The sequence below is a fragment of the Daphnia magna genome, linkage group LG2, assembly GCF_020631705.1.
Source record: "Daphnia magna isolate NIES linkage group LG2, ASM2063170v1.1, whole genome shotgun sequence".
NCBI lineage: Eukaryota > Metazoa > Arthropoda > Branchiopoda > Diplostraca > Daphniidae > Daphnia > Daphnia magna.
The window spans coordinates 14231674-14259638 of record NC_059183.1 but is presented as its reverse complement, the minus strand read 5'-3'; the positions used below and the strand labels follow the sequence as shown (position 1 = coordinate 14259638).

General features: G+C 40.6%; 3 protein-coding genes and 3 long non-coding RNA genes across 13 annotated transcripts; 3 read left to right on the top strand and 3 right to left on the bottom strand.

The window, feature by feature from the left end:
* Positions 1-20: 20 nt before the first annotated feature.
* Positions 21-3751, top strand: LOC116916671 (serine/threonine-protein kinase Pak). Of its 4 annotated transcripts, none has more exons than XM_032921967.2 (11): positions 21-158; positions 354-515; positions 604-805; positions 1222-1387; positions 1469-1827; positions 1887-2092; positions 2159-2345; positions 2407-2599; positions 2671-2867; positions 2940-3077; positions 3142-3751. In XM_032921967.2, exons 2-11 carry the CDS (start codon positions 460-462, stop codon positions 3223-3225), a joined length of 1788 nt encoding a protein of 595 aa, XP_032777858.1. In that variant the 5' UTR covers positions 21-158; positions 354-459; the 3' UTR covers positions 3226-3751. The 4 variants fall into 4 exon arrangements, with proteins under 4 accessions (XP_032777858.1, XP_032777857.1, XP_032777860.1 ...); XM_032921966.2 differs by having other exon boundaries at positions 81-207; XM_032921969.2 differs by having other exon boundaries at positions 85-158; positions 444-515.
* An 848-nt stretch (positions 3752-4599) lies between these two features.
* On the top strand, positions 4600-6958 carry LOC116934709. 5 transcript variants are annotated; one of them, XR_006643168.1, is made up of 9 exons: positions 4600-4813; positions 4888-4977; positions 5142-5368; positions 5426-5829; positions 5899-6058; positions 6132-6223; positions 6281-6344; positions 6411-6610; positions 6694-6958. It is a non-coding gene; the product is annotated as an uncharacterized LOC116934709 (long non-coding RNA). The 5 variants fall into 5 exon arrangements; XR_006643165.1 differs by having other exon boundaries at positions 4888-5368; XR_006643169.1 differs by having other exon boundaries at positions 4888-5368; positions 6393-6610.
* Positions 6959-8589: 1631 nt separating this feature from the next.
* On the top strand, positions 8590-9353 carry LOC116916812. Its single transcript, XR_004390812.2, has 2 exons — positions 8590-8841; positions 9138-9353. It is a non-coding gene; the product is annotated as an uncharacterized LOC116916812 (long non-coding RNA).
* Positions 9354-10072: 719 nt separating this feature from the next.
* LOC123469802 lies at positions 10073-11331 on the bottom strand. The gene is made up of 5 exons (XR_006643164.1): positions 10967-11331; positions 10836-10908; positions 10683-10769; positions 10552-10575; positions 10073-10453 (listed from the first exon to the last, which is right to left on the bottom strand). It is a non-coding gene; the product is annotated as an uncharacterized LOC123469802 (long non-coding RNA).
* Positions 11332-11773: 442 nt separating this feature from the next.
* LOC116916616 (helicase domino-like) lies at positions 11774-25487 on the bottom strand. The gene is given in 35 exon segments (XM_045169130.1): positions 11774-12480; positions 12544-12894; positions 12969-13115; positions 13182-13609; positions 13674-14292; positions 14366-14831; positions 14906-15054; positions 15125-15209; positions 15270-15654; positions 15730-15901; positions 16099-16134; positions 17452-17697; positions 17758-18135; positions 18266-18439; positions 18442-18657; positions 18862-19031; positions 19107-19309; positions 19383-19735; positions 19929-20119; positions 20395-21013; positions 21083-21269; positions 21334-21470; positions 21547-21733; positions 21794-21968; positions 22042-22179; positions 22238-22415; positions 22614-22816; positions 22893-23145; positions 23235-23507; positions 23727-23861; positions 23921-24061; positions 24118-24303; positions 24395-24594; positions 24652-24938; positions 25263-25487. Coding segments are annotated over 34 exon segments (8556 nt in total). The 5' UTR covers position 24938; positions 25263-25487; the 3' UTR covers positions 11774-11991.
* Positions 25488-25578: 91 nt separating this feature from the next.
* On the bottom strand, positions 25579-27852 carry LOC116916700 (pre-mRNA-processing factor 19). The gene is made up of 8 exons (XM_032922021.2): positions 27692-27852; positions 27420-27569; positions 27223-27364; positions 27020-27161; positions 26773-26958; positions 26531-26716; positions 26131-26467; positions 25579-26065 (listed from the first exon to the last, which is right to left on the bottom strand). Exons 1-8 carry the CDS (start codon positions 27708-27710, stop codon positions 25716-25718), a joined length of 1512 nt encoding a protein of 503 aa, XP_032777912.1. The 5' UTR covers positions 27711-27852; the 3' UTR covers positions 25579-25715.
* Positions 27853-27965: the final 113 nt, after the last annotated feature.

Genomic DNA, 27965 nt, shown 5'->3' with positions numbered 1-27965 from the left:
GCAGATATGGAATAAATTAGGGATAGAAACTTAGGGAGCCATCCTATCATTCCCATCTATGTATCGCCTACTTTAAGGCGGAAATAGTGCTATCGATACCTTAGACATCGATCTTTTAAAGTGACAAGCAGTCTTGAAACAACTCCCCAAGTCCATCGGTAAAAAAATTCTTGCAGTCGAATCGAGTAATTTGTTCTGTTGTGGGTGGTATGTGTTTTCCGTCTTGCCATATTTTTCCTCAATTTACTACTATTTGCGCTGGAAATCTTTCAGTTGAACATTTTTACTTGAATTCGTATAGTATTTACTGAGAAGTGAACAGTCAGATGTTAAAACTTCTAATGTTGATATAGAGTTGGACCGTTTACCACTTTATTTGTGTATCTACGCGAAGTTTCAACAAACCGAAAGCTTATTTCAGTCATTTTGTTTATACGACGAAGGTGAAAATTGGTGGAAATGGCAGATGAAGAGGATAAGCCACCTGCACCTCCTGTCAGACTAACTAGCAATCGGTGAGCAATAAAAGAAAGGACAAGTTGTTTGCTATCCAGCAGTGTTTCTGCAGCCCAAGAATTTTCATCTCTTTATTTTTGTTTACAGGAATGAAGCAGTTCCTGTACCTGTCCCTGTTGACCTCAGACCTTTACCAAAGGAACCTGAATCTGAAAAGAAAAAAACCTTAAAAGTTAAAGTCCCACAGAGGAAGAACAATGATAGACCTGATAAGCCCAACATCTCCTATCCAACCAATTTTGAACACACAGTTCATGTTGGTTTTGATGCCATCACTGGAGAATTCACGGTACTTGTCTCAAACACATGCATGGATTATATATTTTTTTTTGCATTGTGGGTCATGTATTAGGAATGCATGGCTTTACAGTTAATGTATAGAAATTTGAATAACCAGCATAAATATGTCATTGTCTAGATTAAGTTGAAAATGGGAATTTGATATAATTTGATTTAAAATTTTGGTAGTAAAGAAATTCCACTAATCAAGGCTCTGTTTGTTGGGATGTATATGGGTGTGTGTTCTCATGTAGCCACTTCATATTTTGTATTAATTTTAACTGTGTTTTCTTGAATGCAAGCAGCAATGTCAAGTAAGGAATGATTTAAAGCTAAGTCTGCTTTTTGAAGAATGAGTAGTTTTTCTTTTTCTTTTATGAGCTAAATGGACAATAAAAAATGTAATTTGATTGGCGTTGCGCACAGGGAATGCCACAAGCATGGGCTCAGCTCTTGCAATCGTCGAACATTAGCAAACAGGAGCAGAAGAAAAATCCTCAAGCTGTACTCGATGTGCTCAAATGGTACGACATTTCTTCCCAAGTTGGCAATGAAACTAAGTACATGGAAACGCACACGCAGAAAACCACAGGTTACCAGTTGCATATATATATATATATATTTTTTTTTTTCTTTATTCTTTAGCTGGTATTAATATTTTGCTTTTCATTAGTGGATGGATTAGGCACGTATTCGAGACCTACATATCAGCAAACAGATGGTTCTTGCCCCAAAATCTCGTTGGTTGTCAATAGCCCGAGCCATCACAGTCATTCTTCCTCACAACATAGCTTGACGACTCCCCTCCACCTTACAAGTTTTGGGCGACAAGGATCAGGTTCAGGCTCAGTGTCTACACCGGAAACGGAATCGAGTCAAGCCACTGACACCATTGGAAGTCTTGAACGAGATGATGACAAAGGGAATGATCATCTTGCTGACCTTGCAAACAATCAGGAAAACGAACGAGACGGCGAAGATAAAGCTCCCCCTCCACCAGTGGCTGCTCGTCCTGAGAGAACGAAATCGATAGTAATTGATCTGATAAGGGTTTTTTCTTTAATATCAGACATGAATTATCTTTTAATTAGTATACGAAGCCTATCGAGGAAGATAGTCACACTACCAACGGTGCCTATGCATTGGATCGCAATAAGAATGCAAATACCAACACTCCAACACCGAACGTTAGGAAGAAAAAAATGTCAGATGAAGAAATCCTTGAGAAATTACGGTTAATTGTCAGTGTCGGTGATCCTAATCGCAAATATACGAAAATGGAGAAAATTGGACAAGGGTAACGGATAGTAAAAAAAAACAAAAAACAATAGTTCCACAATTGATTTTAACCTTCCGTCTTTAGAGCTTCAGGAACGGTATATACTGCAATAGAAACGTCAACGGGTCAAGAAGTAGCCATCAAGCAAATGAATCTGTCCCAACAACCCAAAAAGGAGCTAATCATCAATGAAATCTTAGTGATGCGAGAGAATAAGCATCCCAACGTAGTTAACTACCTCGACTCGTACCTAGTCGGTGACGAGCTCTGGGTAAAGCCTCTGTCCTTTCGTGAAAAAAGTTTCCATATTTCTATGTTGTCGTTTTTCTCAGGTGGTCATGGAATATCTTCCGGGTGGGTCGCTTACAGATGTCGTTACCGAAACGTGCATGGACGAAGGACAAATTGCCGCAGTGTGCCGAGAAGTTTTACAAGCCTTAGAATTCCTTCACTATAACCATGTTATCCACAGAGACATAAAGTCGGACAATATTCTACTCGGATTGGATGGATCAGTCAAACTAAGTAAGACCTATTTTTCGGTATATCGCTCCTTTTACGTTTTCTTTAATCGTCTTTTACTTTTATTTCCTCAGCCGATTTCGGATTCTGCGCTCAAATCAGTCCTGAGCAATCAAAAAGAACCACCATGGTTGGCACTCCATATTGGATGGCCCCTGAAGTAGTAACCCGTAAGCAATACGGCCCAAAAGTTGATTTGTGGTCGTTGGGTATTATGGCAATTGAGATGATAGACGGTGAACCCCCCTACCTGAACGAAAATCCTCTGCGAGTATGTCTTGTCAAAACTTTTAAGAAAATCTTAATCTTTGTCGTGATATCAACATTTGTCATTTTTGTATAGGCTCTTTACCTCATCGCTACTAATGGAAAACCCGATATCAAGGACAAGGATAAATTATCTGCCGTTTTTCAGGACTTCTTAGATCGCTGTTTAGAAGTTGATGTTGATAAACGAGCTTCTTCTTCTGAGATGTTGAAGGTATTTTCCAATAAAAATTCTTTAGCATACATTTTTATCCAATCTGTTTCATATCGTTTTCCAGCATCCGTTCTTAAAACTTGCCCGTCCGTTGGCCAGTCTGTATCCGCTAATCGTAGCTGCCAAAGAAGCGGCCAAAGGGCATTAAATTTTCCCGCCCCTGGTTGTTTTGTGCTGCGTGTAGTGTTTAGTGATGTTCCGTATTTGAATAACGGTGAAAATAATATCGTTTTGTTCTTCCTAACCTTTACAAGAAAACAAGAGGCAAACAGACAACACAGAACGAGTGTACTTATGTGCTGCTTTATGCCCATCGAAAATTTCACAGATGAAAATGATTTATATTGGAGTTTGTTGGTTTTATTGAAACGACGTTGATTGAAGTATATTAGCTTCTGGTCAAGATAAGGAAATTTTCATTGTGGGCTACTGCATTCGTTATTTCAAACCCACAAATGGCATTTTTAAATCTTTCCCTCGTCCAGTCGTCTCTGTTTCGACAGAGCCCGAAAGTTCCAGCCACACGACCCCCCTCCATGTAAGCGCGTATCGGCGTTTGTTGACACCATAATGATTTTGGAAAACTTAAAAATGCAATCCCATCTATTGACTATCATGTTCTTAAAGTTTTCCTTTTAATGCATTGTAACTTAAATAAACACTTAACCATACTAGTTTATCTGCCGTTTCCAACATCTGTGTATTAGGGTTAACATTTTGAACGCCATTGAGATAAATTCATTGTGCAATCACGATATAACAGCAGTTGTGTTTGCTAATATTTTATACTTTAGAACAAGATTGCTGGTGGAGTGTACTAGAGAGAAATAACTATTTGGAACTTGAATTACTCAAAAACTATAAGTCTTGCAAGAAAATGAAACAGATTTTCATAATCCTTGTTAAATTTAGTATGTAAACCATACATAGTAACAGCTATATCTGGGATTTTCAAAAATAAAATAAATTAGCGAAAGAGCCGGGCTTATTTTGTCCGGCTTATTTTTAAGACCGACTTTTTCACGAAAAAATTTGGGCAAAGATATTTTTACTTAGAATTCAAGAAAACCTAACCTGTTAAAATCAAATTTGAACACTGGTACCGAATAAAATATTAGTATCATTGTTATTTATGTAGATTTTGAATAAAACGGAATCAAAAATGGTTTTAGCGCAGCCAATTTGAAGGCCAAATTTCAGTCACACGTGAAAAGAGAGGAAAATAGATGGCGTTGTTTATTATGGCTGATTAATTTTAACCCGAGCAACGAATTACATGGCTTCTGTCTTCGGTGTTTCAACTCAACGCTCTCGGTGTTGACGAAATTCACGATTACGGAATGCCAAATGACCCCCTAAATTTTCAGTACCCCAGGAAGCACCATTAATTTTTATTTACTGGAAATAATCACAACAAACAGCGTAATCTAGCGATCCTAATAGGAGAAATTGCTATCGATTAAAATTTTCCTTCGAAGTTTTTTATCGATTTTATGGTTTCGAATACGCAAGCAGACGAATTTGAGACTAGATTTATCGAGAAACTCCAGGGGTGTTAAGGTTAAGCTTGTTAAGCGGGGAGCTAATAAATGTTCAGTGCGTCCCGTTTTAAACATTCTTTTGGCTACTCGTTAATACACTGAAATTTGCCATTTTTTCATACAAACTTGAGGGACACTCTTTTTCACGACACACGATTGTTTGAAGGTTGATTTTCACTAGACGTCAATTGAATGGTACAGTACAGTATATTTGCATGTTATTTATTTCAGTTTTTGTTTGCTGTCAAACAATGTTTTCATATCTTTAGGTGCAGTTCCTATCTGCAGCCCTACAGTGTGTAAAAGTAGACAGGGAAAAAGTCTGCTCAACGTGCTGATTCGCACAATGCCGTCTTCTTGTAAGCAAAACTATTATTGACTACTTTCATTCTCTAAGTCTTGGTGGTCAAGCAAGATGGTGTTTGGAACACACAGTGACCCAGAGTTGTTTACCTTTTGCACATTCTGTGTCAGCTTCTATTCACCCAAGTAATCAATAATTACTTGTGTGTCTCCCCTAAAGCCAAGGATTCCAGCAGCTGCTTGCTTCATTTAAATTCAGTTAACAGTCAAATTTGCCAGCTGTTCCTAGTTTAATGGGTGGCTACTGTTTAGTGTGAGTAACATTTAGCATCATCTGATTTAAGTGCAAGAAATATTAAGGGAAAAATGACTCTTTGAATAAAAATCACGCACCAATCCTTTACACCCAACAAAACAACAACAGAAGAGCTTATCATGGTATATTAGGTAATAAATATTGTAGAGTATAATGAGAAGACTTTTACCCTCTTCTTTTCCTCATAGGTGCTGTAATAGTATGTTTGCAGAATTGCAAAATCGATTGCCTGAAGAATGTACTCAGCATTGAAAAATGTGCACAGCAAAAACGGTTTGTCGCAATTCTAAACGTCATACGTACAGATTTCCCGGTTGGACGAGCGGGTCATGAAGGAAATGGAAGAAAATTCGCTGTATTACATGGCAAGAAGAATACAACCTTGACGTCACTTCTGTGCTGCAGAAAAATCAGCAAATCAAAAATACATCCTAATTTCTGCCGTTCCGTCAGTCACTCCAATGCTTTCGACAACACGAAAACAGTAGCATTCTTCAATCAGACTGCTCCTGATTGCCTTGAAGATGTATCGCTCGTGCCCGGTGAGAAATTTCAGAGGACTGTGTTGTAAATTGGCATCACCTTTAGGAAGGTATAACAAAAAATGTCATTTTAAAAAAAATATAGAATTATGTTACTTCCCGGCCTCATTGGACAGCAGATTTAAATCACATGTCTAGTGTGAAAGCGATCATGTGTCTGTTACCGAAAATGACTCTACGTGCGCGACGTCAGAACTCCCAGGTGTGTCATTCTGATACAGAGTTCCTGAAATGAAGTTGATCGGTTTGAACCATCTCAGGCTAAAGCTGAAGTTCTAGGTCTGTCGGTTTTTTCTGCATGTAAACACATGATTACAACAAATTGAAATGCAGTTCATTTTGTTGTTTGCAGAGGTTTTAGGAAGTGGTTGCTTTTTGGTTAGTTTCTTCACCGTTAGATGCATCAATCGGAATGGTGTTCACTTCCTCGACGTCATTGCTCACGTAGTTTAATAACTTTGTGCTTCGGAAAAAGTTGTACTAATGTTCAATTTTTAATAGAAAACTTTTATGCATTATTCTGATCTCGAGGTTATATCGACCCACAAAGGCAAATTGGAAGAAGGTACTGTTTTCCTTGAAATAAAAAACGGAAATCTAATGCATTAGCAAGTCATCCGCATCCAAACAGATCAAACTCACGTGACATCGCGGCTCGTCCGGCAACTTACCATCCAGCAGGAAACTAATTGACTACATGCCGTCTCGACGATTTCCATGCAAGATGAATGTTAAAGTCCAAGGAGATCTGGTGAGTAGAATGCAACGGACTATGTCATGTCAAACCATTAGCTGAATACAATGAATACTATCAGTTCTCCATAACGAGAGGTAAGAAAGGATTGCACGAATTTTATTGAATACATATTGAAAGGCCATCGTTTATATATTGATTCATGTTTCGTTTCCTTTAGGCCAACATAGGTTAGTAATCATACTGAATCAAAAGAGGTACTTAGTTGAACGAGATTTTAAAACGATAACGGATCGCAGTAGTGCATGTGGGAATTTCGAAGAACGCTACCTGCACGTTACCTTTAGTCGCGGATTCACCTCGAAAATAAATTGTAAAAATTTTTATAAATTGAAGTGCATATCCGGGCTCCCTTCATTTCTGTGGCCCCGTTTCCCCTTGACTTGTGATAAGCCCGTAGGGGGTCATGCCCCTACTGTGATCAGCAGCAAAGGTTGTGAGTGCGCTGTCCGGAAAGGGGACGTGGGGGTCCTCAAGTTCTATGATATCATTGGAGGGCGAAGAGGCTACCCACAAATCCGAATAACGGTTAATCGCTCACGTGAAAACTTGTCCGAATCATCATCTTCACCCTTTTCCGGCTTCTCTTAGCCACCCACCGGGTAATCTCCCCGGTGAAGTCAACTGAGGTAGTGGCTCTCACTACCTTGGTTGACGCTAAAAGTTATATATCAATACAAAATTGTTAAAACAAATTTTTCAAAAACGTTTTGTTTCTATTCTGATATGATGATAGTGTTTTTTCTCGAATTTCCGTTCAAGCACGTGGATTTACAGATTGGTCATTTACGGAATGAAGTAACAGATTCTCATTGTTTCAATAGTTGTGCGTGACTTTAGGCACGTGAATTTCCGTCTTCATTTTCGACATTGCTTTTCTCCTTTACTTTCTATTAACATGTTTAATTCTTACATACACTGTTTGAAAGTGCCTTCGACCTATCTGAATAATTTACATTTTATTTCAATTTAACTCTGGAAGGAATCGAACCTTTACTTCACAGCATGCCTGGCCCCATTGAGCCACAAGTCACATATCTTCTCTTACTGTTTCGCTTTGTCATTTAGCGTGTATGTACATTTAGGTGTAAGTGTACATAGTTTATATGTTCACTTAGAATTATATTGTTTAATGGAAACTTACAAGGTAAAAATGAATGAATTATTGTTCACTTATCAGACTGTTTGAGTGTCATGTTAATAGCTGCTATTTAACTAAGCTAAACTACACACGAGAATGGTAGGTATCACAAAATAGCAAAGATAAACATTGGAACAAAACTCAACTACTAATCTAAATATATTCAATTAAAGACCTCTAAACTTAAATTCATAGATACACAGGTTTTCTATTTGTTGGTTCATAGTGCTTGTATTGATCTTCTTTTCACAGACTACAAATACAATCAGCTGCAGCCAACCACATCAGTGCCCAGTGCCACAATTGGTTGTCATAAGGTAGATAACTACGAGAGCCTGATGAAGAGTTTTTGCAAGGAAAAGGTTCAAAACATTTTATGAGCACAATCTCTTTCAATTCCCCACAATTATCAATCTACATCTAGGAAATGTGTAGTAAGATTTGAAAAAAAAACTATAATCAATCAAATGAGAACTTCATGTGTTTAGTAGACATATGCCTGTCCAGTAAAGTCTCTTTCCATTTAAGAAAGGGATCTTGGTTTCTCTTGCTTCAGTACTGCCATTTAAATTATAAAACCGATTTCCTTTTAATAATTTTCACTTACTTTGCTTACGTCAACATGACTCCTAAAGCAGATTAACTATTACTCTTTTCTCAAGCAGACGAACTGTTGATAAAACCAGATTTGGCCAAATATTTGCGGAAATTCTGTCAGGAAAACAAGCGATAAAATAAAAATAATCCCTACTTTTTATTACGTGGATATTGCTATAAGATTACATTTTTGTATTCGAAATTCAACGACAATGTCGAAAATTTAGTTCAATTTGGGAATTTGACGTGGAAGAAACAGCATGAGTTATTTCTTTTACAAGAATGTCAGGCTTACTTCGCCTATGGAAAAGTGGGAGGGTTTCAAGTTTGGTTTCACAGTGGGTGGCGCCTTGACCACTGCGTATATTTTCAAGACATCTAGGGGAAAAATAACTAACTTCGTAGAATTTTTATGGGTATGTCAGCTGTCCCATCAGCTGTTCTATTTCTCGTGACTTCGGAGCTGAGGATGGCTGCTGATACGAATGTCTCTGTTCTTGAAATTTCACCACCGATTCCGTGGGTTTTGAGCTAAATCTTGTGAATTCAATCAATGCAGAGTTGTTCAAGGTATTACAAAAATTATTTTAAAAGATACCTCGTACCACAAATATTTAAAATTTTTAAAGGAGGAGCATGATTTGGCTTAGCACTGCCAAACCATGCATGCATGAAAAACGTGCTAGCAAGCACGTTTTTCATCTCGGTTAGCCTAATACACCCATTTTGTACTAAAGTTGATACGCAAAGAAAGTAGTTCTTTATAATCTATTAGTCTATCAAAATCTCTTAGATTCTTGGAGGTGTCATCAGGTGATGTTAGAATTTATTGTAAATAGTTAAAGTTTTGTTAATAATGCTTTCAGATCTTTGGAATGTACCTTATGTACTATGGTGGCCGCAGAATCAATCAGTCACTTGGTTCAATCCAGGACTTGGTTTTTCAAAAGTCGTTAACAACCTTAATTTGCAGAGATCCTGGAGGTACCTGATGTGTTGCATTGGTTTTGGAGTTGCTCTGTGACGGAATGGAATGCCATCAATGTTATGTTGTCAGTATAAATAAAACATATCCAGTATCATTTTGTCTTGTCCAGTATCATTCTTGTCTTGTTGAATTATTACCTCATTCGACGGAAACAAAGGAGTTAAAGAAGATAATGGTTAAATCCTTTTGTTATGCCACCATGTGAAGCTATTTTCTGTGAGTCATCTTTTTCCCGTGATTGCATTCAACAGTCAAATGGAACAAAGAAAACAAAATTTAATCACTGATGTTTGGTTGACTGAAATCTATTGAAATTAGTACTCTTGAGATGACTGGGCTTTAAGGGAAATTGGTTGGGTAAACAAATGATCTAAGTTTATCTTCAATTTGAATTAAGTCGACTGAGGTGAAATGAAATAAACACAAAAAATAAATCAAAATTTAAATTGTTTTTTATTGTCCCACCTCCTCCCAACAATTCCACCACATTTTTACATAACAGAATACAGAATAAATATACATAAACATACATACACAAACATGCATACACTTAACTAAGTTAACCCGTTGGCTGCCAGGCCACGCAACCCGTAGGTTGCTTAAACTACAGTAACTACACATCGCGTCATAAGGATCGCGAACAAGGTGGGACTTGTCCGAAGACAAGTCCGGGCTGACACGGTGACGGAATCCGTTACAGGGAATGCACACCCTCAGGAATCCGCCACCGCATCGACAAAGAGAAGTCCCTACTGGTGCATTGCCTAAGGCGCCTTGCGGCGAAGGCCATTGCGGCCGGTCCCTACAAGCTACAAAAAAAATGGGACGCAAACGGGGTGGCAGCCAACGGGTTAACTTAAACATTACAATGCAAAATAAAACAATACCAGGGCGACGATCCACGGTGAAATCCTTATGTGAAGGGCGAAGGCGACGAGGTGATGGCAGACAAAGACGGCCAAGATGACGATGAAACAAAGGCGAAGACGGAGATGAAGGCGAAGACGGCCAAGATGACAAGACGGAGACGAAGGCGAAGATTTCGACGAAAACAGGGACGAGGCGAAAACGTAGAGGAAGACAGTGACGAGGAAAAACGTAGAGGAAGACAGTGATGAGGCGAAAACGTAGACGAAGACAGCGATGAGGTGAAGGCGTAGACAACCATGACAGGAAGACGAAGAAAATGTAGTTCTAAATAGATTAAAAGATGCAAAAAAAAAGAAATAAGCAATTTTGGGTGGAAAATGGTATTTGTTTGATAAAACGATAGAAGAGACATCTTAACTTACGCGTGTGGTCCACTGGCGGCGAAACTACCGAAATTGTTTAAACAGCATTGTTGTACCGAAGGAAGATAAATATTAGCAGTCCTATCACAGAATTTTATGTTGAAATGCTCCATAATGTGAACTTAAAATACCAAAAAATGGAGATGGTGTTAAAGCCTATCCATGTTAGCTGGCTAAGTAATGGTGAGAGGAACAGCAGGATTAACAATGACAATTTTCTGTTTATACAACAAAGATTTATATGTAAAAATGAGAAATCCAGATAATCCACCAAATTAAAATACCATGGTAATGCAATGATGGTGAAACTTATTCCATGTTGCACATTTTGCAGACTAAGAAGAGAGGAAGAGAAACCTGTGTGAAGAAAATTTTTACAGGTGTGTAGTGGAAGATAACTAATGTTCTGAAATACCACAATTAATAGCTGAAGTGTATAGATGATTTTGGGCTAATCAGAGAAGCTTGGAAATCTGGATACCTGTGATGCTGAGGGCTGATGGTTAACAACACAAAGTAGACGAAGACTCTGTGGTTGACTGATGAGAGAACACATCACTAAGCTTAAAAAAAAAGGCTTGAGGTCCATTTACAGTACTTGAACTGGATGGTGATCTTCATGTAAGGAATAGTAGCCTTCTTAAAGTGTGAGGATCTCTAGTGGTGCATTGATAGTAGGAATGCAGGCTGCTGGTTCAGCAGCTGACAGGCGAACACCACCACATACAAAAAGCAATCTATTTCTAAGTTTCCTTTTCAATACATACCCAACGATAGAAATACTGAATAGATAACAACATACCGTAAATTTGTTGAAAAAAAATACTTTGAAACACAAAACAGGGTAACGTAAAAAACACCCATTTAACTTGTCACTCGTAATCTTCATCATAGACGCACATAAGCGCCATCTAGGATTTTCGCCTAGAACCCAAAATTATATCTAACTTTGAATGTTGAAATAAGTACAATACTTACTTTTAAGTGCTGAATTTTGCTAATCTCTGATAACTGAGTTCCAATTTTAGGCATAACATCCTAGAATATCAACTACTAGTTGCTACTTGCTAGCAGCACGAAACGCAAACATTTGTAGGTAAAACTGTCGTAGCTCGTAGGATCAGTCTGTAGTGTTGAAAGCAAGAAAAACACGGAATAATAGCTACTACACCTTAACGCATGCGAGAAACGTATTAAAAAAAAACAAGAATAAAAGATAGACTGTTGGTATGCACACCGTTTTGGATGCAGTATTATTTATTGACGACATAAACGCATGTAATGGAAACACGATATACAGCAAACAATCATGTTTAGTCTACAGGGCTGATTTGATAGTGAAAATTAAATCACAAACGGTATGTTTGCTTTAAAAAAGTGATAAAAATGAAAGTGATTAAAATGGTTCAATGACAATTGAAACAAAACACTTGTCTTTGTTCACGAATTGTTGGGGTTAGTAGTAGCCAGCGTTTCCACATCGGGTACAACACCTGAAGTCGTTCCTGCTACAGTCGCCGTACCAGGTGCCGTAGCCACAACAGTTGGCTGTGGAACTACGGTAGCTGTAGCTGTGCTAGGGGTAGTGACAGTTGGTGCCGGAGTCGTTGCTGTTATAGGTGCAGCGGCAACGGATGTAACGGTCACAGTGGTAAATGTCGTCCCAGTAGTCAGAATTCTGGTTTGTCCACCGCTAGAGTTAGGCCCTGCGCGGACTGCCAATGATACGGGCTGGCCACTCTGTAATGCTGCAGACACCTGGGAGAGCAGGGCTTTCTGTTGAGCATCAGTTCCTCCAGCCACTTTCCATGTTCCAGCAGCTAATGCAGATGCTAGGCTGGGATTCATAGTACCACCCGTAGCAGATGCATTTAACGTCGCCACTCGCGTCGTTCCACCCGCCGATCCCGGTTGGCCTGTTGTGACCACCTGCCAAATCAACCAATGCAAATTAAGAAGCTTAGCCCGAAATATCAAATTTACGTATTATACCTGAATAGTCTGTTTCAAGCCTTGTTGGGAAACAGGAATAACTCTAGCCTGAACAGTTTGACCTTGCTGATTTTTCGTAAGCAAACCCGTTCCGCTTACGCCAGAACCAGAGCTTGGCGAAGATACCAAGACTTGGGCGTTACCAGCTGTTACTTGCCGGATAACTTGCTGCAATTGTTGCATCGTCACAGTGGTGCTCATGGCTCCCGGTTTTGAAACTGCAGTGGCCCCCCCAACCGTAGCTCCACCAGCTGAAGCATTGCCCCCGACGGGCTGCACCAACTGAACTGTTCCAACCGCGGTTGCCAACTGCTGGCCAGGCACTCCTTTTACCGTTCCTAACGTGACGGTCTGTGTGAGGAATAAAATAAATTATTAACTAGAATCCGGCAGATTAACAAGCTTCTTTTAATTTTTTTCATTACCTGTGCAAGATGGGACGTCTTTGCTTGCTGTTGTTGCTGAGTTTTACGCTGCTGCAGGAGTTGATGTTGTATGGTGAGCTGCCTTAGCTGTTGTTGGGATGTAGTTCCTGCCTTCACACCAGCTGCTGTTAATCCTTTCATCTGCACCTATAATTTAAATCCCATTCAATTAATTTCATAGCCAATTTGAATCATATATTTTAATTGCAGCACCTGAGGGAGCCCGACACTTATAGCGGAAACTGGAATCGTTACGCTAGGTGCTCCCCCCATACTGCCTGGTGTAGAAACGGTCTTAACTAGTGTAGCGACTTGAGGTTGACCGCCAGCTGCTGGAGCCGTTTGAACCTGGAGACCAGCCTGCGCAAGGAATTGAGCTGTTGTAATTCCGGTAGTATTTGGGCCTGCTCCAATCTGAACAGTCTGCTGTTGTCCCAGGTTAGCTTGAAGATTGGAAGAACCAGCATTGGCGGCAGCGACAGCTTTCTGTTGCTGTTGAAATTGTTGTTGCCGTTTGATTAGCGCTGCCATTTCGGAATCGGTAACGATAGCTCTTGCCACAGTTCCTCCTTTTCCGAGTAACGCAGCGGCAGTTGCATTTCCTTTAAGAAGCTGTGTTCTTGCTCCAGTTGGGGTTTGACCTGAAAAGAAGATCCAGAAAACTTTTAAGGAGAACAGAGGCAAACCTAGACGTGGCAGACTCACCGGCAATTTGTACGGTGTTCAATGAGCTTAAGGATGAAGCTGTTCCAGCCAAACTAGTGGCCACGGTTCCGACCAATGGGAGTTTTTGACCCGTCGTGGTCACTCCCGTAGCTGTAAGCTGTTGCGTAGCACCTGCAGCCCCAACACCACCGGCCGTAACTAATTGTAGTTTTTTCAATTGCTGCTCCTGTAGCCGCTGTTGCTGTTGTTTAGCCAATGCCTGTTGTCGTAAATACTGTAATTGAGTCGGTGTCAGTGTTTTGGTTGCCCCTGTCGCCGGCGAGACTACTGTCGTCCCTCCTGTCTGGACTAGCGTCACAGAGGCTCCTTTATTGATTCCAGCCGCAGTAGTGGTGACTGTGTTCAACACGCCGGCCCCTGAGACAGCTATCCCGGCCGACGCCAACATCTGGGTTGCGGCTTGGACTTGGACTGCTGTCAAGTTTCCAACGGTGACGACAGTCTGTCCAGCAGCCGAACTGCCAGACATTAGTGTACCTGCCTGTTGTTGGCTACGCACCGGGCTAGCACCAGTAACAACTTCTTGAACGGTCAAAGTACCTAACGGACGTTGCGTACGTATGCCAGTTGCACTTTGAAGTACAACTTGTTGCTGAACCTGCAGCAAACACAAACGAAAAAATAAATAAATACAACTTTTGTTTATTTGCAAGGGGAAAAAAGGTTATTACCGGGGATCCATGGATATTGGTGCCACCCGACCCTTGCAACAGAAGCGTGTGTTGCGTGTTTGAGGACGAGGTGGAGGATATCGTGTTCACGACAACCGTGGACCCCATTTGGCTCGAAACAGCTGCAGCACCAGCCATAGGATTGGCTGCTAAGGTAGATGGAGGGGCAGTGGACGTAACACGGGCAGTAGTTGCGGGACTGCTTGGCGTCCCAGGAGCTCCACTTACAGTGGGAGACGCTGTCGTCAAATTGGCCAATCTTTGTTGCTGCTGTTGCACCTGGACTTGTTCGGCCATTGCAACGGCTGCTTTCTGCTTCTGGGCAATTCTTTCAGCACGAACAGCAGCAACCTGTACCGGATTCAGAGGCGTATCATAAGAGATACCAGCTTCCTGAAGAACTTGTGCATGCTTTGCATTCGTTGCATTCCGGTTCGCCGATGCACCACTGCCGGTTAACATTGATCTTTAAGAGGAAAACAATACGTAGAAACCTGACATCAAACTAAAATACTTTAAATAAACTGTATATGAACAAACCTATTGGTCGGAGCCTTCTTGTGAAAAATGCTTTTAAGCGTTTCGAATTTCTGATGCCAAACAGTTGTGAAGGAATTATTCCCATCGGCGGCGAAAAGCTGAGACGTTCGCATTTGCCTATTCCCAGTTTTGGTGGGAATTGGAGGTTGCTGTTAAACAAAAAACTTAACGTTAACCAAATTTCAAGGAAAGAAATAAAAGAAGTGAAATGAAACCTACCAGAGATTTAGTCTTTTTAATTTTTTTGGGACTGGAATCGATAGCGGCCTTACCCTCTTCTCTGGGTAGAATCACGTGAAAATACCTACGGGAAGACGCATTTTTAATTTCTAATGCTTCCGAAAAATATTGAAAGGAGACCAACCTGTTCCGGCATTGCTTCGGCGAGCGATAGGAACGTGAATAGGAATTTACCATATCAGCCACTAGATCCCAATTGGGGGTGTGGGCTGGAGTAAGAACCACGAGATTCAAGGGAAGTTCTAGCAAGTTCTGCACGGCCTGCAACAGGATCCAATCCTCGTGAATGAGCCACTCCGGTGTGTTTTCGTTTTCTTCTATTGGGCGAATGGGTAGTGCTGGTGTTTTCAGCGTAAGATTTGGCAGTGGAATAGGTGGCCTAACGATGCCACGGCATTTTTGAAGCTTTAGATCACGCCGCAACTTGGCTAAAGCAGGTGAAGGACGATCGAACAACGAACGAGGAGCGTACACAGTTTCTTCTTTGCGAACTTTCGCTGGTCGTCGACCTAAGTTTTGAAAACAGGATAAGCCGTTTAGTTCAATTACATCGATGATTTGGTTGCCACAATATCGCATTTCACCATCATCAGGCGGAGCTTGGACAGATTCTTTGCGTGGTCGTTTCAATTCCTTTCGTACGTAAACCGGAGGCAAAGAAGCCTCTTCCATGATACGAGTGTCATACAAGTGGCTTAGTGTGTAGTCCATGTAAACATCACTGTCATCTTGGGGGGGCGTTGGAGGGCACCATATCTTAAGAATAAATCGCAAAAGCATGTTAATGTCTATGGACATCAAAAGTATAAGTACGTGTGACGCAAATAAGCTCTAGTCTAATAGCACCTGCACAATCATTTCACAACAATTCTTTTCGATTTACTTTAAAGGGCTATTTGTAGTTAGTGATTGAATGCGTTATTAACAGGGAATAGAAAACAAAAATTACTTACTGGCATTTCTTCCAGGCCGTCCATGGATATCCACCTCTGTGAACCCAATTAGGATTACGTTAGTTAAAAGCCTACTGTTTCTCTCGCATTATGAAAAATCTAGTCTGGATTTCCTATGTGTTTTATGGCTCAAAAGTGCCGGCTTTATTTCTTGAGCTCAAGTCTCAGGTTTGGCATGGCAAAACTCTCAGTTTTGGTGTCATCTAAATTTTTTCGTTTCAAATTTTTTACGTAGGAGAAATGAAAGAGAGAACACAAAAAAGATTTCCAAGTGCCAGTGCCATTCCAACGAAATAAAGCTCGCACTTGAAGCAAGAAATTTCTTTTAAGGAATCAGGAAATGGATTTTTTTTTTTAAATGAAAGAAAGGGGCCCAAATGTTAAAGAGGTCTCTTTTTGTCTTTGCATAAGTGTGCAAGACACCAAAACGAGGTCACACAATGCAAAACCAGCAGGTAGACTGAGATTCTCAAGAAATAAAGATTCAATAACACATGGGAAGGTTACATTTTATTTCCAGACAGAGACAGAAACAAAACGAGCTCGTTTTTTAGTTTTAAAATGAATGGTATCAACAGTGTTCGGTGTGATTGAGATGGGTTGGGAGGTTAGAGAAAAATGTCGCATTTCACTTAAGTCTTGAAGATAGCAAGTAAAAAAAAAAAAAAAAACACAAAAAAAAAAAGAAAAAAAAAATTATATCACAAAGCACCCTTTGTCGACTGCCATACGAGGAGGCAGAGGCTGATTTTAACTTATTAAATCCAAATCTGGATCTATGTCCAATTCAGCTGAAAGCCCGCGCTTTGCCTTTTTACTAGGTACGTTGTTTTCGGATTCGCAACCGTTGGAAAATACATCATTGGAAGGGACGGGACTGCACCCGTCTTTGACTTTGTTTGTAGTCGTTTTAGGGCTAGGGATACCCTTAACGCCAGGCAGCAAAGGTTTCACGTCCAGTGTCCACAGGTTGATATTTACTGTGCCCCTGGATCTCGTCCTCGGACTAAGTGCTTTGGCACTGTTTGACAGGGATGAAGCATCATCCGAAACGTCAGGTGTGGTCGATTCGCTTTTCAACGAGACGCGAGTTCGTTTGCGTTTAGACTGCTCTGGTGTAACGCATAGCTGGCTATCATCTGTCTCCATAATATTGGCGTCCAACGAACAATCAACTACTTCCGTTTTTAACACTGTTTCTATGCTCGCTACTTCAATAAGTTCGTTACTAACTTTCAAATGATTTCTTTTCTTTCTCCGAATGGGTGCGCTGGCGCAAGAGACATCGGATGGAGTACCAACAGACCGATTTAAATTAGACTTAGACCTGGGTCTACCAGGCTTTTTCTTAACCTGATTGACAGAATCCTGGTGGGAGTATGTGAGTAGTCCATCGTCGGGCTCCAATGTTACACCGCCGTTGGAGTCATTCAGCACTCCTCGTTCGTCATCATTCCCCGTTAACGTTGCCAAACGTTTTAGTTCCCAGGCTCTCTTTTGTTCCTCAATTTGAGCTTCGGCTGCACGGAGCTGTTCGGCACTCCAACATTCTTCGCTGCTCTCCATATATTTCAGAGCGTACCGTTCGACTGGTGTTAACTGTACAATGGTTCAAGAATGTATAAATTTTATGTGATTTCAATTAAATATTATCTATACCTGTTCTTCAAGTTGTTGAAGTTCTACTTCTGCTTTGTTGATTTCAGCATCAACAATGTTATTTTCGCCATCCTCCCCAACCCCTAACGGTGCAGACTCGTCGAATTCGGCCATCTCTGCAGCGGCTTCCGCTCGGACGATCCGTGCTGCAGCAACGTCCGTCTCATCTTCTGCTGCAGCTAGGGCCGATTCCAGAATTCCCAGAGCAGCTTTGTTGGGAGCCACCGGACAGACGCCCTCAGATACGTTATTTGCGGAATTTAAGGACGACGCAGTTGCGTCACTGTTTTCTGTTTTCGGACGATCCAGCACTTCCGCCATTCTTTTTGATGCATCCGCTTCATTAGCATCCACTTCAAACAGGTCGTGAATTGTTTGCTGTTAAAAAAAAATTACAAAAAATTAATAAGTAAATCTAAATTAACAGTAGCTTGTAGAAGTTTGACTAATTTATACATGCAATCTTATTTCAATCAATTCAATCGTTAAAAATTTATATATGCATTACCTTTTTGAACGTTGCTGCTGTGAAATTTCCGCCCTCGATCGCTATATCGCCAAGCAACCGTTTCTGGTTGGCCTTTTTCAGAATGTTTTCCTCAACTGTGCGTTCACTTATCAGTCTACACAGAAGAAACAGAATACACAAAATAAAGAGCAAAATTTTAACGAAATCACACATGGAAAAGGCAGAATCGCTTACCTGTAAATATGCACGTCTCGTGTCTGACCGATGCGATGACAGCGATCTTGAGCCTGGGCATCCATGGTAGGATTCCAATCCGAATCGTAAAATATGACTGTATCAGCCCCCGTGAGGTTAACGCCGACACCACCGGAACGAGTAGACAGGATGAAGCAAAAAATCCTGCGGTCGGCGTTGAAGCGCTCCATCAATACCTGAAAAAGTTATATTCAACTCATCAGTGGAACATTTTTTTCAACTGTTGGTAGTATTCTAGAAGGTACACTTCAAGGATCGAAGTTACCAGCTGGTACGTACGAACATTGATCTAGCATCGGTGCAAATGTAAAATCTCATCTTTATAAGGAATTACTAATCGACGATGCACAAAGAGGAAAATTTATAGCTCAGAGTTTTACCTGTCTTTGATCGACGCGAGTGGTGCCGTCCAACCTCAAGTATATGTGCCCATGGTGGTTAAGGAAGACCTCAAGCACATCCAACATCCGTGTCATTTGGGTGAAAATAAGAACACGATGTTTCCCCGTCTTCAGGTGCCTCAAAAGATTATCCAACGTTTGTAGTTTTCCTACATGAAACAGAAAACAATACGTCCCGTTCAAAAAATCAATCGTCAAACAGATGTCAATTACGGCTTAATTACCGCAATCATATTGAATGAGACGAGGATCTGGAAATTGTGTCATCATCGCCGACTGGATCGGATGCAAGATCGAGGTGAGAGGAGACAAACTTGATTTTAGATCGTAATCTCTTTTCTGTTTGCCCCACAGCTTAGAAGGAGGAGGATGGGATGCATGGAAAACAATTGGTGGAGCTGTCACAGCCGGGGTATACACCACAAACCTGAATTTTTAAAATTTATCATCAATGAAATGTTTCATAAGTACAGGCAACAGCAACAGAAACTGATACCAACCTTTGAAGTATATCTGATAACTCATCAATATACTGCTCCGGGGTATGCAACATACGTCTTATCGCATTTGTTTCAGACCATAGAGATTCGTAATTTTGTCGGCCCACCAGAGGTTCAGTAGCTTTCAAACACTGAAGATAACACTCCCCTCGCCTTGACCAAGGCAATGCCTCTTGGGATATTTCACGATCACTTTCGTCGATTTTTGATGATCGTGTTTGCGATGTCGTTGTTACCGCTATGATGACGTCAGACCCCCAGATTGGACTTGCCTCACATTTAGTTTTATTCAGCTTAGCAAGGAATATCAAACGATCGCGTCGCTCTTGCCGTTTCTTTTCGTCAACAGGGTTCTGAAACATGAACCAGCGAATTAATTTTCTTATTTTATCAGCGACAATCGTATAGAAGGCAGGTATGCTAACCAAACGCATTTCGTTAAGGGGATACTATGACCAACTGGCACGCATTCTTGTCAGAATGCCAGCAATAGTTTTAAATTACATTTCCAAAGATGAGATAGAAACTAAGATAATCGATTCTTACATGTTTAAAGAGACTGCGGTCATAATTCCATTTGCTGCTTCTCTTAGATCCATTGGGATGTTCAGGCCCATTTTGAGAAGCACGCGGTTGCGACGCGATTGCCGAAACGGGGGGAGGTGTGCTTGGCTTTATGCACATAGAGTTTGACGAACTGGAAACCGCTATCAGGTTGCGTAGATTGGAACGCAATCCTTTCGTTGAGAACAGAACATCAGTTAATTACTAAACAAGATGTTTAAATAAAAACTTAAATTCAAATTCGTAATAACACCACAATGTTGAGAATTATTTATAGTTAAATTTGTACGCTAAGCTTAAACTCGACTTCAAATTATGAAGTGAAACCGAGAGTTATACTCGCAATTTTTCTTTAGCGCTCTAATTCCATCGTGCTCAATGATGTTAATCAAACACGACTACTTGAGAGCGCAAGTTTAATTTAATGTTTTTCTAATCTGGGACTTACCAGCATTTGAAGCGTTGTCGTTTTGGTTAGATGCAACATTTAGGATTTGTTGAGCGACGGCCGAAGACAAGTTTAACCTTCCATCTACGGATCCAGAAATTTTTTCCCTAACACTATCCTTTACGGGTACATCCGATGAGGATGCCACTGTTGAAGCACTAGATGAAGAAATTGCATTCATCGTTCCTGTTGGCTGCGGTAAGTGAACTTGTAACGGAGGGCGCGTGAGGGCTCCACTTGTAGCAGCCGCGGCAGCAGAAGAGGATAGTAAAGGAGCAGGAGCTCCAAGGCGAGGTTGCTGAGGGGAAGCCACGCCCCCAGCATTTCCAAGCACAGAATTAGTTCCTGGTCTGGACACCACTCCCACTGCAGGGCACGGTCTTGTTACAGGGAGACCTCTCCCTGCACCCTGACCTTGCTGTGCCTGTGGTTGCCTGTTCGTCGTAACGTGCAAACGCAGCTTCCCTCGAGGACAAAGAGGGGGGAGAGGGGGGGCTCTATCGATCTCCTCAATCAGTTTCGCGGGCACTTGGAACTTTCGGATCCTGTGAGCCGTATAAGCTGTCATGGTGAACTCCAAGTCGAGAAGCATCAGATTCAACGTATGAAGATTTATGTGCTATAAACGATCAGAATATTGAGAATTACAAGGATTATATAAGAGCAACCTGAAGTTTGACACACATACCTCAAAGGGATTGTAATCAAGGAGCCCATAAACGGGTGAAGCTGTATGGTAAACGATTGAATCCATTTGAAAAGGAGAAACAATAGGCCGAGGTTCGAAAAGATTCGGGTGATTGCACACTTTTCGCAACTGCATGAGGACGTTTATAACACTTAAAAGGTTGCCTGTTGATAGTGTCTCTTTTGTTCTGTAGGACAAAGATACATGTTCGTAACAGCAACGATCAAAACCTCTTACAGAAAGCGACATACTTGGCTTTGGACATGAAGTCGTCGTACAGGTAACGCTGCCGTTTTGACAAGCGGCACATAACGACATGTTCATATTTTTGAGGCATCTGTTTCTCAACTTCGCTTTTAAGTCGGCGCAGAATAAATGGTCTAAGAACCTAGAGTTACGAAAGATTTGCAGGTTTATATGAATATAAGACTCCTGGCCAAAAAGCGATAGATATTTGCACCTACCTTGTGCAATCTACGAATGATGGATTCATTGTATTCTGCATTGCCTTCTATCATGCCAGAAACAGGATTGGAGAACCATTCCCGGAAATCTCTATGAGATCCAAATATGTCGGGCATAAGAAAGTGCATTAACGACCAGAGCTCCATCAAGTTATTCTGTAAAGGAGTGCCAGTAAGAAGCAACCGCCTAAAAAAGACACAAAATTATTGTTTACTTGCGATTACGGAAATAATTTCGAACAATTACCGTTGGGATTGAAAATTCAGAAGCAATTGCCACCGTTGTGACTTGAAGTTCTTAATGTTCTGTGCTTCATCGAGTATGAAATACCTCCACCGTTTCCGACGGAATGCCTGATGATCTTGAATCACTAGCTTGTAGGATGTAATGCAGACGTGAAATGCATTCGGTTTTGTCCAACCTAATTTTGTCCAAGGAGCCCAAAATGATTAATTTGTTTTTAAAAGCAGTCATCTTTAATTTTCACCGCCTACCCATTCGTTTTTGGCGCCGATCTTTTTGACTTCCGTAGTAAGTCAGGATCTTGAAAGAGGGGCACCATTTTTTGAATTCCATTTCCCAATTGAGCATCACCGAAGTTGGAACGACAACCAGATGTGGTCCCCAAATACCTAAATATAAACGCCTGAATAGTTGTTACCCAGTTAAACATCTTAAGGAAGTACGTACCTTTTTCACATGCCAACCAAGCTAGAAGACCTATTGTTTGGATAGTTTTGCCTAAACCCATCTCATCAGCTAAAATACCGTTAAGTTTTCGTTCGTACATTGCGGCCATCCAATCAAGGCCAATATGTTGGTACTCTCTCAATGGGTATTTGAGCAAGAATGGCACTTTGGCTATCACCTAAAAAGAAATGAGAAAAAAAAAAAAAGAGAGAAAAAATTAGGTACGGGTTCAGGATTTACATGTATCAGAATTTAAGGTTGTAGCGATAACTCTTCCGACTAACACTCGCGATCCAGAAACCAAAGTCTGAAACCAATGGAACTTGCCATCGTCAAGAATGTAAAGGGTGCTAACACTGATAGTAGATGGCTGTACCTTTGTTGATTCTAGTGTGTTTCCTTTAGGCTGGAAACTTTCGGCTAAAGCAGCCGCGTCGGACAGCTTGGAAGTGGCAACGTCCTGGCCGCCAAGAGAGTCATCCAAAAGAGATTCAATCCCGAGGCTTTCTTTTACATGATGATCAACTTCCATGTTGTCTTTGGAATCGTCTTCAAACTCAACTTCGGAATCCGATGCACCTGACAGACCTCAACACGCAAATACAATCTTTTGTAACCGAGAATGTAGATGTATATAAGAAAATGTAAAAGCTACCTTCAGAATCACCAATGTCTTCACCTCTTTCTTCTTCTTCTTCCATATCTTCGTTATCGACAAGATGGGAATTAGGGCTACCACTATATTTGGCCAGAAGTTTTTCGATGGGCATATCCTTTTCAGCCTCTAATGCCAACAATTCGTCGGCTCTGGATTCCACTTCTTCTTTTTCTGCTTGATCAATTGTTTCTTCATCATCTCCTTCGCTTTCGTCCGAGTTCAATTCGTACTCGTCGTCAGACATTTTTTCCTAATAATAATAATTTAAAAAAATAACTAAGTGTTTTAATATAAATTTATTAAAAACACGGTTTTCGTTCTTCAATAGTCGCTGTCTACCTCATCAGTTCCATCAGCATCGACTTCACGTTTGCCTAAACTTTCCAGGTACTCAGGCGGAAGGTTATCAAGGATATCTTCAAGCGGAATTTCAGATTCTCTTTTCAGGGCATCGATTTCCTCCTTTTCTCTGTCATTGTTTTTGGCTGCATCGACCGAGTCCAGCGTTTCTTCTTGTGCTATAGTTTCCTCGTCATCTGTTGATGTGGTGTCATCAGGTTCAAACTCACCATCAGATTCGCGTAGCTTTTCAGCTTTCACTTCGGTGATCCGCTAAACAAAAAACAATGTAATGCGACTCTCTAAACATCAAAATAACCGAAAATATTTAATTTCGCATCCTAAACGAAGAACTCTTGATATCCGATTTTTCATGAAATCATCAGACGTAGAGTGTAACAAACTAATTTGTCTCAGTATATAATACATACAATAAACAAATTAATCTATTAAATACTTAGCCTTTCTCTAGATGGGAACTTAAAGCTTTACCTCTTGTGGTTGCTTCAGACCTTCGGTGAGCAAAGACGAATACTTTTCGGTTTCATTGACGATGAAATTAAGATGTTGATCCAAGACTCGCTTCCGCTTTTCTTCTAAACGAATCTGTTGCTTGTATTCAACCAACTAAAACGAAAGTTCGAAACGTTAACTTATGTACGAAACATTGGTTAAACACTTATTACCTTTTCAACATTTGACCAGAATGTACGAATTTCTTTTGCAACAAAGGACGCGATCTTTCTAAGTCTCTGTTCTTCTTCCTTTTCGGCTTTTGCGGCAGCGGCCGCCTTATCTTGAAAGTGCTTCAAAACCATCCTGCCACACTATAAAATAACAAAGACAATGATTGGGAAATAAAGTTTTTCTTTTTCTTAAGGACCTTTCTCGCTGAATTTTTTTTCCATTTACGTTCCTGAGCAAAATCAGCCGCAAGCCAAACCATTTCTTCCAAAAGATAGTCCCAATGCGATTTTGCTCGAGGCGGCTCTGCCACTTTCGGCAACCGTTTTTCGGACCAGAGCCCTTCACGCTGGAGCTCTGCTATTCTTTGCACAACGTGAGCCTCCTGTTGGTTTTTTTTTTTTTTTTTTTCAAAGAAGAATTTCAATTAATATTTTCAATACAAAGTTATGAGAGGACTCAATGTGATCACATACTTGCTTAGCTTTTTCTACAATTTGTTCTGGAGTCATAACAGTAGTTGGTGGCCTTCCAACTTGGGGTGTTGTTGGTGCACGAAGAAAGGTTGGAAGACTTGCCGACACAGCATTTTTAGATGGCACATTAGTTGGTAGTTTGACTGGAGTGCTTGTTTTAGTTACAACTGTGGGAACTGGATTTTTTTGTCCAGGGGATTCTACACAAGAAGTATGGTTGTATGAGATGATCATACAATCAAATAGTTCACATTTACCAGTTGTGTTTGGCGGGATAAACAAAGGAGAATCTTCTGTAGCTGGGATTTGAAGTTCAAGAGGCTGAGTCTTTACAAATTCAAAGTATGCAGTTGGAGGCTTCCTTTTCCAACTCAAGAAATCCATCATGTTGCCACCACTCTGAAGGAAGTATAATTCTGACAAGACTTCTTGGAATTTTTCCTTGGTCTGAAGCCCCATAGCAATATGGTGATCCTTAACTCTCTTTCTAAGAGACTCCATTTTGTGATCTTCAAAATTATTTGGCAAATCAACAGCAGGCATTCTGCAAAAATGTCAAAATAATGATTTAGTATTTCAAAAAAGAAAATAAGACACATGCAGTTGTCTGTTTAATTGACAACACCATCTTCCTGAAATACTATTCCAGATTAAGGTACCAAAAGTTGCTAAGTAAAAAATTGCTAGTTGCCCTTTTTTGTTTCTTAAAATTAAAACATCACAAATAAAAATTCAGGTATTTATAGTTCTTTTAGAATATTTCAATTAATCAAAGATTTAATCGATTTGATTAAGCCACGCCATCAACAACAAAAGAGACACGATGATGCGTCACTAGGAATCGACGGTTGTTTTTCTGGTGACTTACCTCGTACTTTATCTGGAAAAATCTTGATTCAGGACAGCAATCCAATTTGAAGAATTCGAACTATGGAATTTGAAATAAACGCAAATTGATCTCACTATTCCTTGTTCACAAGGGTCGACCGGCATTTTAGGACAAATACATATATATATCCCCTCGTACCATAGAGCGACCAACGCTAAATTGAGCCCCTTTGATCTGCCTAGGCCGCCATTGGGGTAGCTGGGAAATGCCATCTACGCTTCCCTCTGGTGGCAAAAGATCTCACTTACCCATCGATCAATAATAAGCTATCGATAGAAAACATAGCACTTCATAGTTGATGGGAAAAAATGAAACGCGTGTATTTGTGAGGACGAGAGTTTGATGCGAATTGCACCTTACAGCAAAAAAAAAAGGATAGGACGAAAAAATGTTCATTAAAAAACCCTCTCTCTCAACCGTGTAGACGGTGAATCATTCTACGCCATAAATTTTCAAAGTACGATCCATACTGACCGAGGCAATCGATTGCGCATGGTTACCGAAACGGACTCCCATAGCCAAAGCAGTGTGGTCGTTGAAAGTTTTAAGCGTTTCCCATTGCTTGCAGAGGTATACGCGGACGTCAGTGCCAGCTACAGCAAGGTAGGTGCCGCTCTGATCGAAGCATAGATCCTTAACTTCGTAACCTTCGTCAAGTTGGATGGTTTTAAAATTTTTCAATTTGCGCAAATCCCATAGCTTGACGCAAGAATCTTCTGCTGCCGTGGCTAAGTAGTAACCATTTTCGGAGAACGATAACGCTGCAATCGGACCGGAATGACCTGTTACCATTAAAACATGGAAATTATTTAGAGTAATTTCCCTGTTATACTTTCCATATCTATACCTGGGAAATTGGCTACATTAGACTGTTCTTTCAAATCCCAAATTTTGATCTGTGAATCTTGTGTTCCAGTGCCGAAAATAAGTCCATCAGGGTGGAACTGGGCTGTTGTAAGGGGATTTCCGTCTGTGTCGGCAACCTTGGTCAACAACCGCCCAACACGAATATCAGAGAATGCCCAGTGCTGATCCAGGGAGGTCGACAATACATATTCTCCTGTTGCATGAAGTGACAAGCCGGTTACTGGTCCATCGTGGGCACGAATAATGGCAGACTGCGAAGAGCTGGTTATGTTCCAAACGCGAATGGTGGAATCGGGGGATGCCGTAATCGCTACTTCCTGTAAAATAGGCAATGTTATAATCTGGTTTAACAAAAAAATCATTATTTTTTTAGAAAATACCTCTTCTGGATGATAGAGTACTTTGGTCACTTTTTTTGTATGCCCCTTGAGGACAGCCACGACCTGTTCGGTATCCTTGTTAAAAACAGTCGCGCATCGATCGTTACCTCCAGTCAAGATATGTGAGGTATCGGCCGCATGAACATCCATCGTCAAAATTCCAGGCATACTGGCACTGTGCAGCGCCTAGAAAATATAATATGTTAAGTTAGAATAACACTACAGAACCAAACTATAATTACTGGATGGGATGCCAAAATCTTGTATCCCTTTACTGCTTCTGCTGTAGCCAATCCTTCAGGCATAGTTTTGCCCCTACGTTTTCGTTCTTGCGTAAGAACAGTGGCCTTATCTTGTAATTGTGAAATAATTTCTGGTGTTAATCCGGCTGCTTCAATGGGCTGTGCTGCAACTCCTCCAGCTTCAGCCTAATTGATGTTAGTTAGTCAATGATACTGCAATCTAAATTTTTTTTGTGGCCTTTCTTACTGAGGTAGCAACAGAAGGTGCAGTTACAGCAGTATAGCCAGTATGTGGCTTCAAAGTTGCAAGTGCTTCTCTAGCTGTAGATACCTCCTTGTGGAGGCGTGCAATGACACGGCATGCTGCATCATGCTGATACAAGGCATGGCTGAAAAACGACAATTAGGTTAATTAACCTAATATAGCTACACATTTGATTCTTTAAATACCTTAATTCCTGACGTGCAGTTTGCAACTGCTGCCTCAAGGTAAATGAATTTAACATTACAGCATCCCATTCATCCTGTAGTGACTTAAGCACAGCTGGAATGCTTGTTGCAGATGGTACTTTGGGCTTCACAATTGGAGGTGCTACACAAAAGAATTATTGGCTAAAGCTCTTGAGCAAAAATAACTAATTACTTACCCTTGATTTCAATTAGTTGGTCAACAGTTATCTCCTTTCCGTTGATAGGATCCACTCCATTATCAGCAATGTACTTTTCAATCAGTCGACGTTCAAACACAGATCCAGACACCGGTGAGACCACAGGATGTTCAGGAACTTCATTGGACACTAGAAAAGACAAAAACAAACCAGGTTTTAACTACAAAATAATTATTTTTATTTGTTTTTGCTATCATCATTGTGCCAAAAGAAATACGAAGTACTCATTTACGATAAAATTTAATATTTACGTGAACAACAGAGCGCCATGGTTAAAATGTGCGACAAAATGCGGTATAGTGGCTTTTGGATATACTAAACAGAGGCTTCACTACGATGTTCAGTTAAGCGCTTCGTTCATCATCATCGTTCCATCGGTTCCATTCACAATTTCACATCGATTCAAATGCGAGCCGTTTTTTTTTTCAAAACAGGTAATTATGTTACATTTTTATTTTTAAAATATTTAAATTTAAAGTTCTTTTGCAAGAAATTTAAGAAAATTAAAAATCGTCTCGTAAGTCG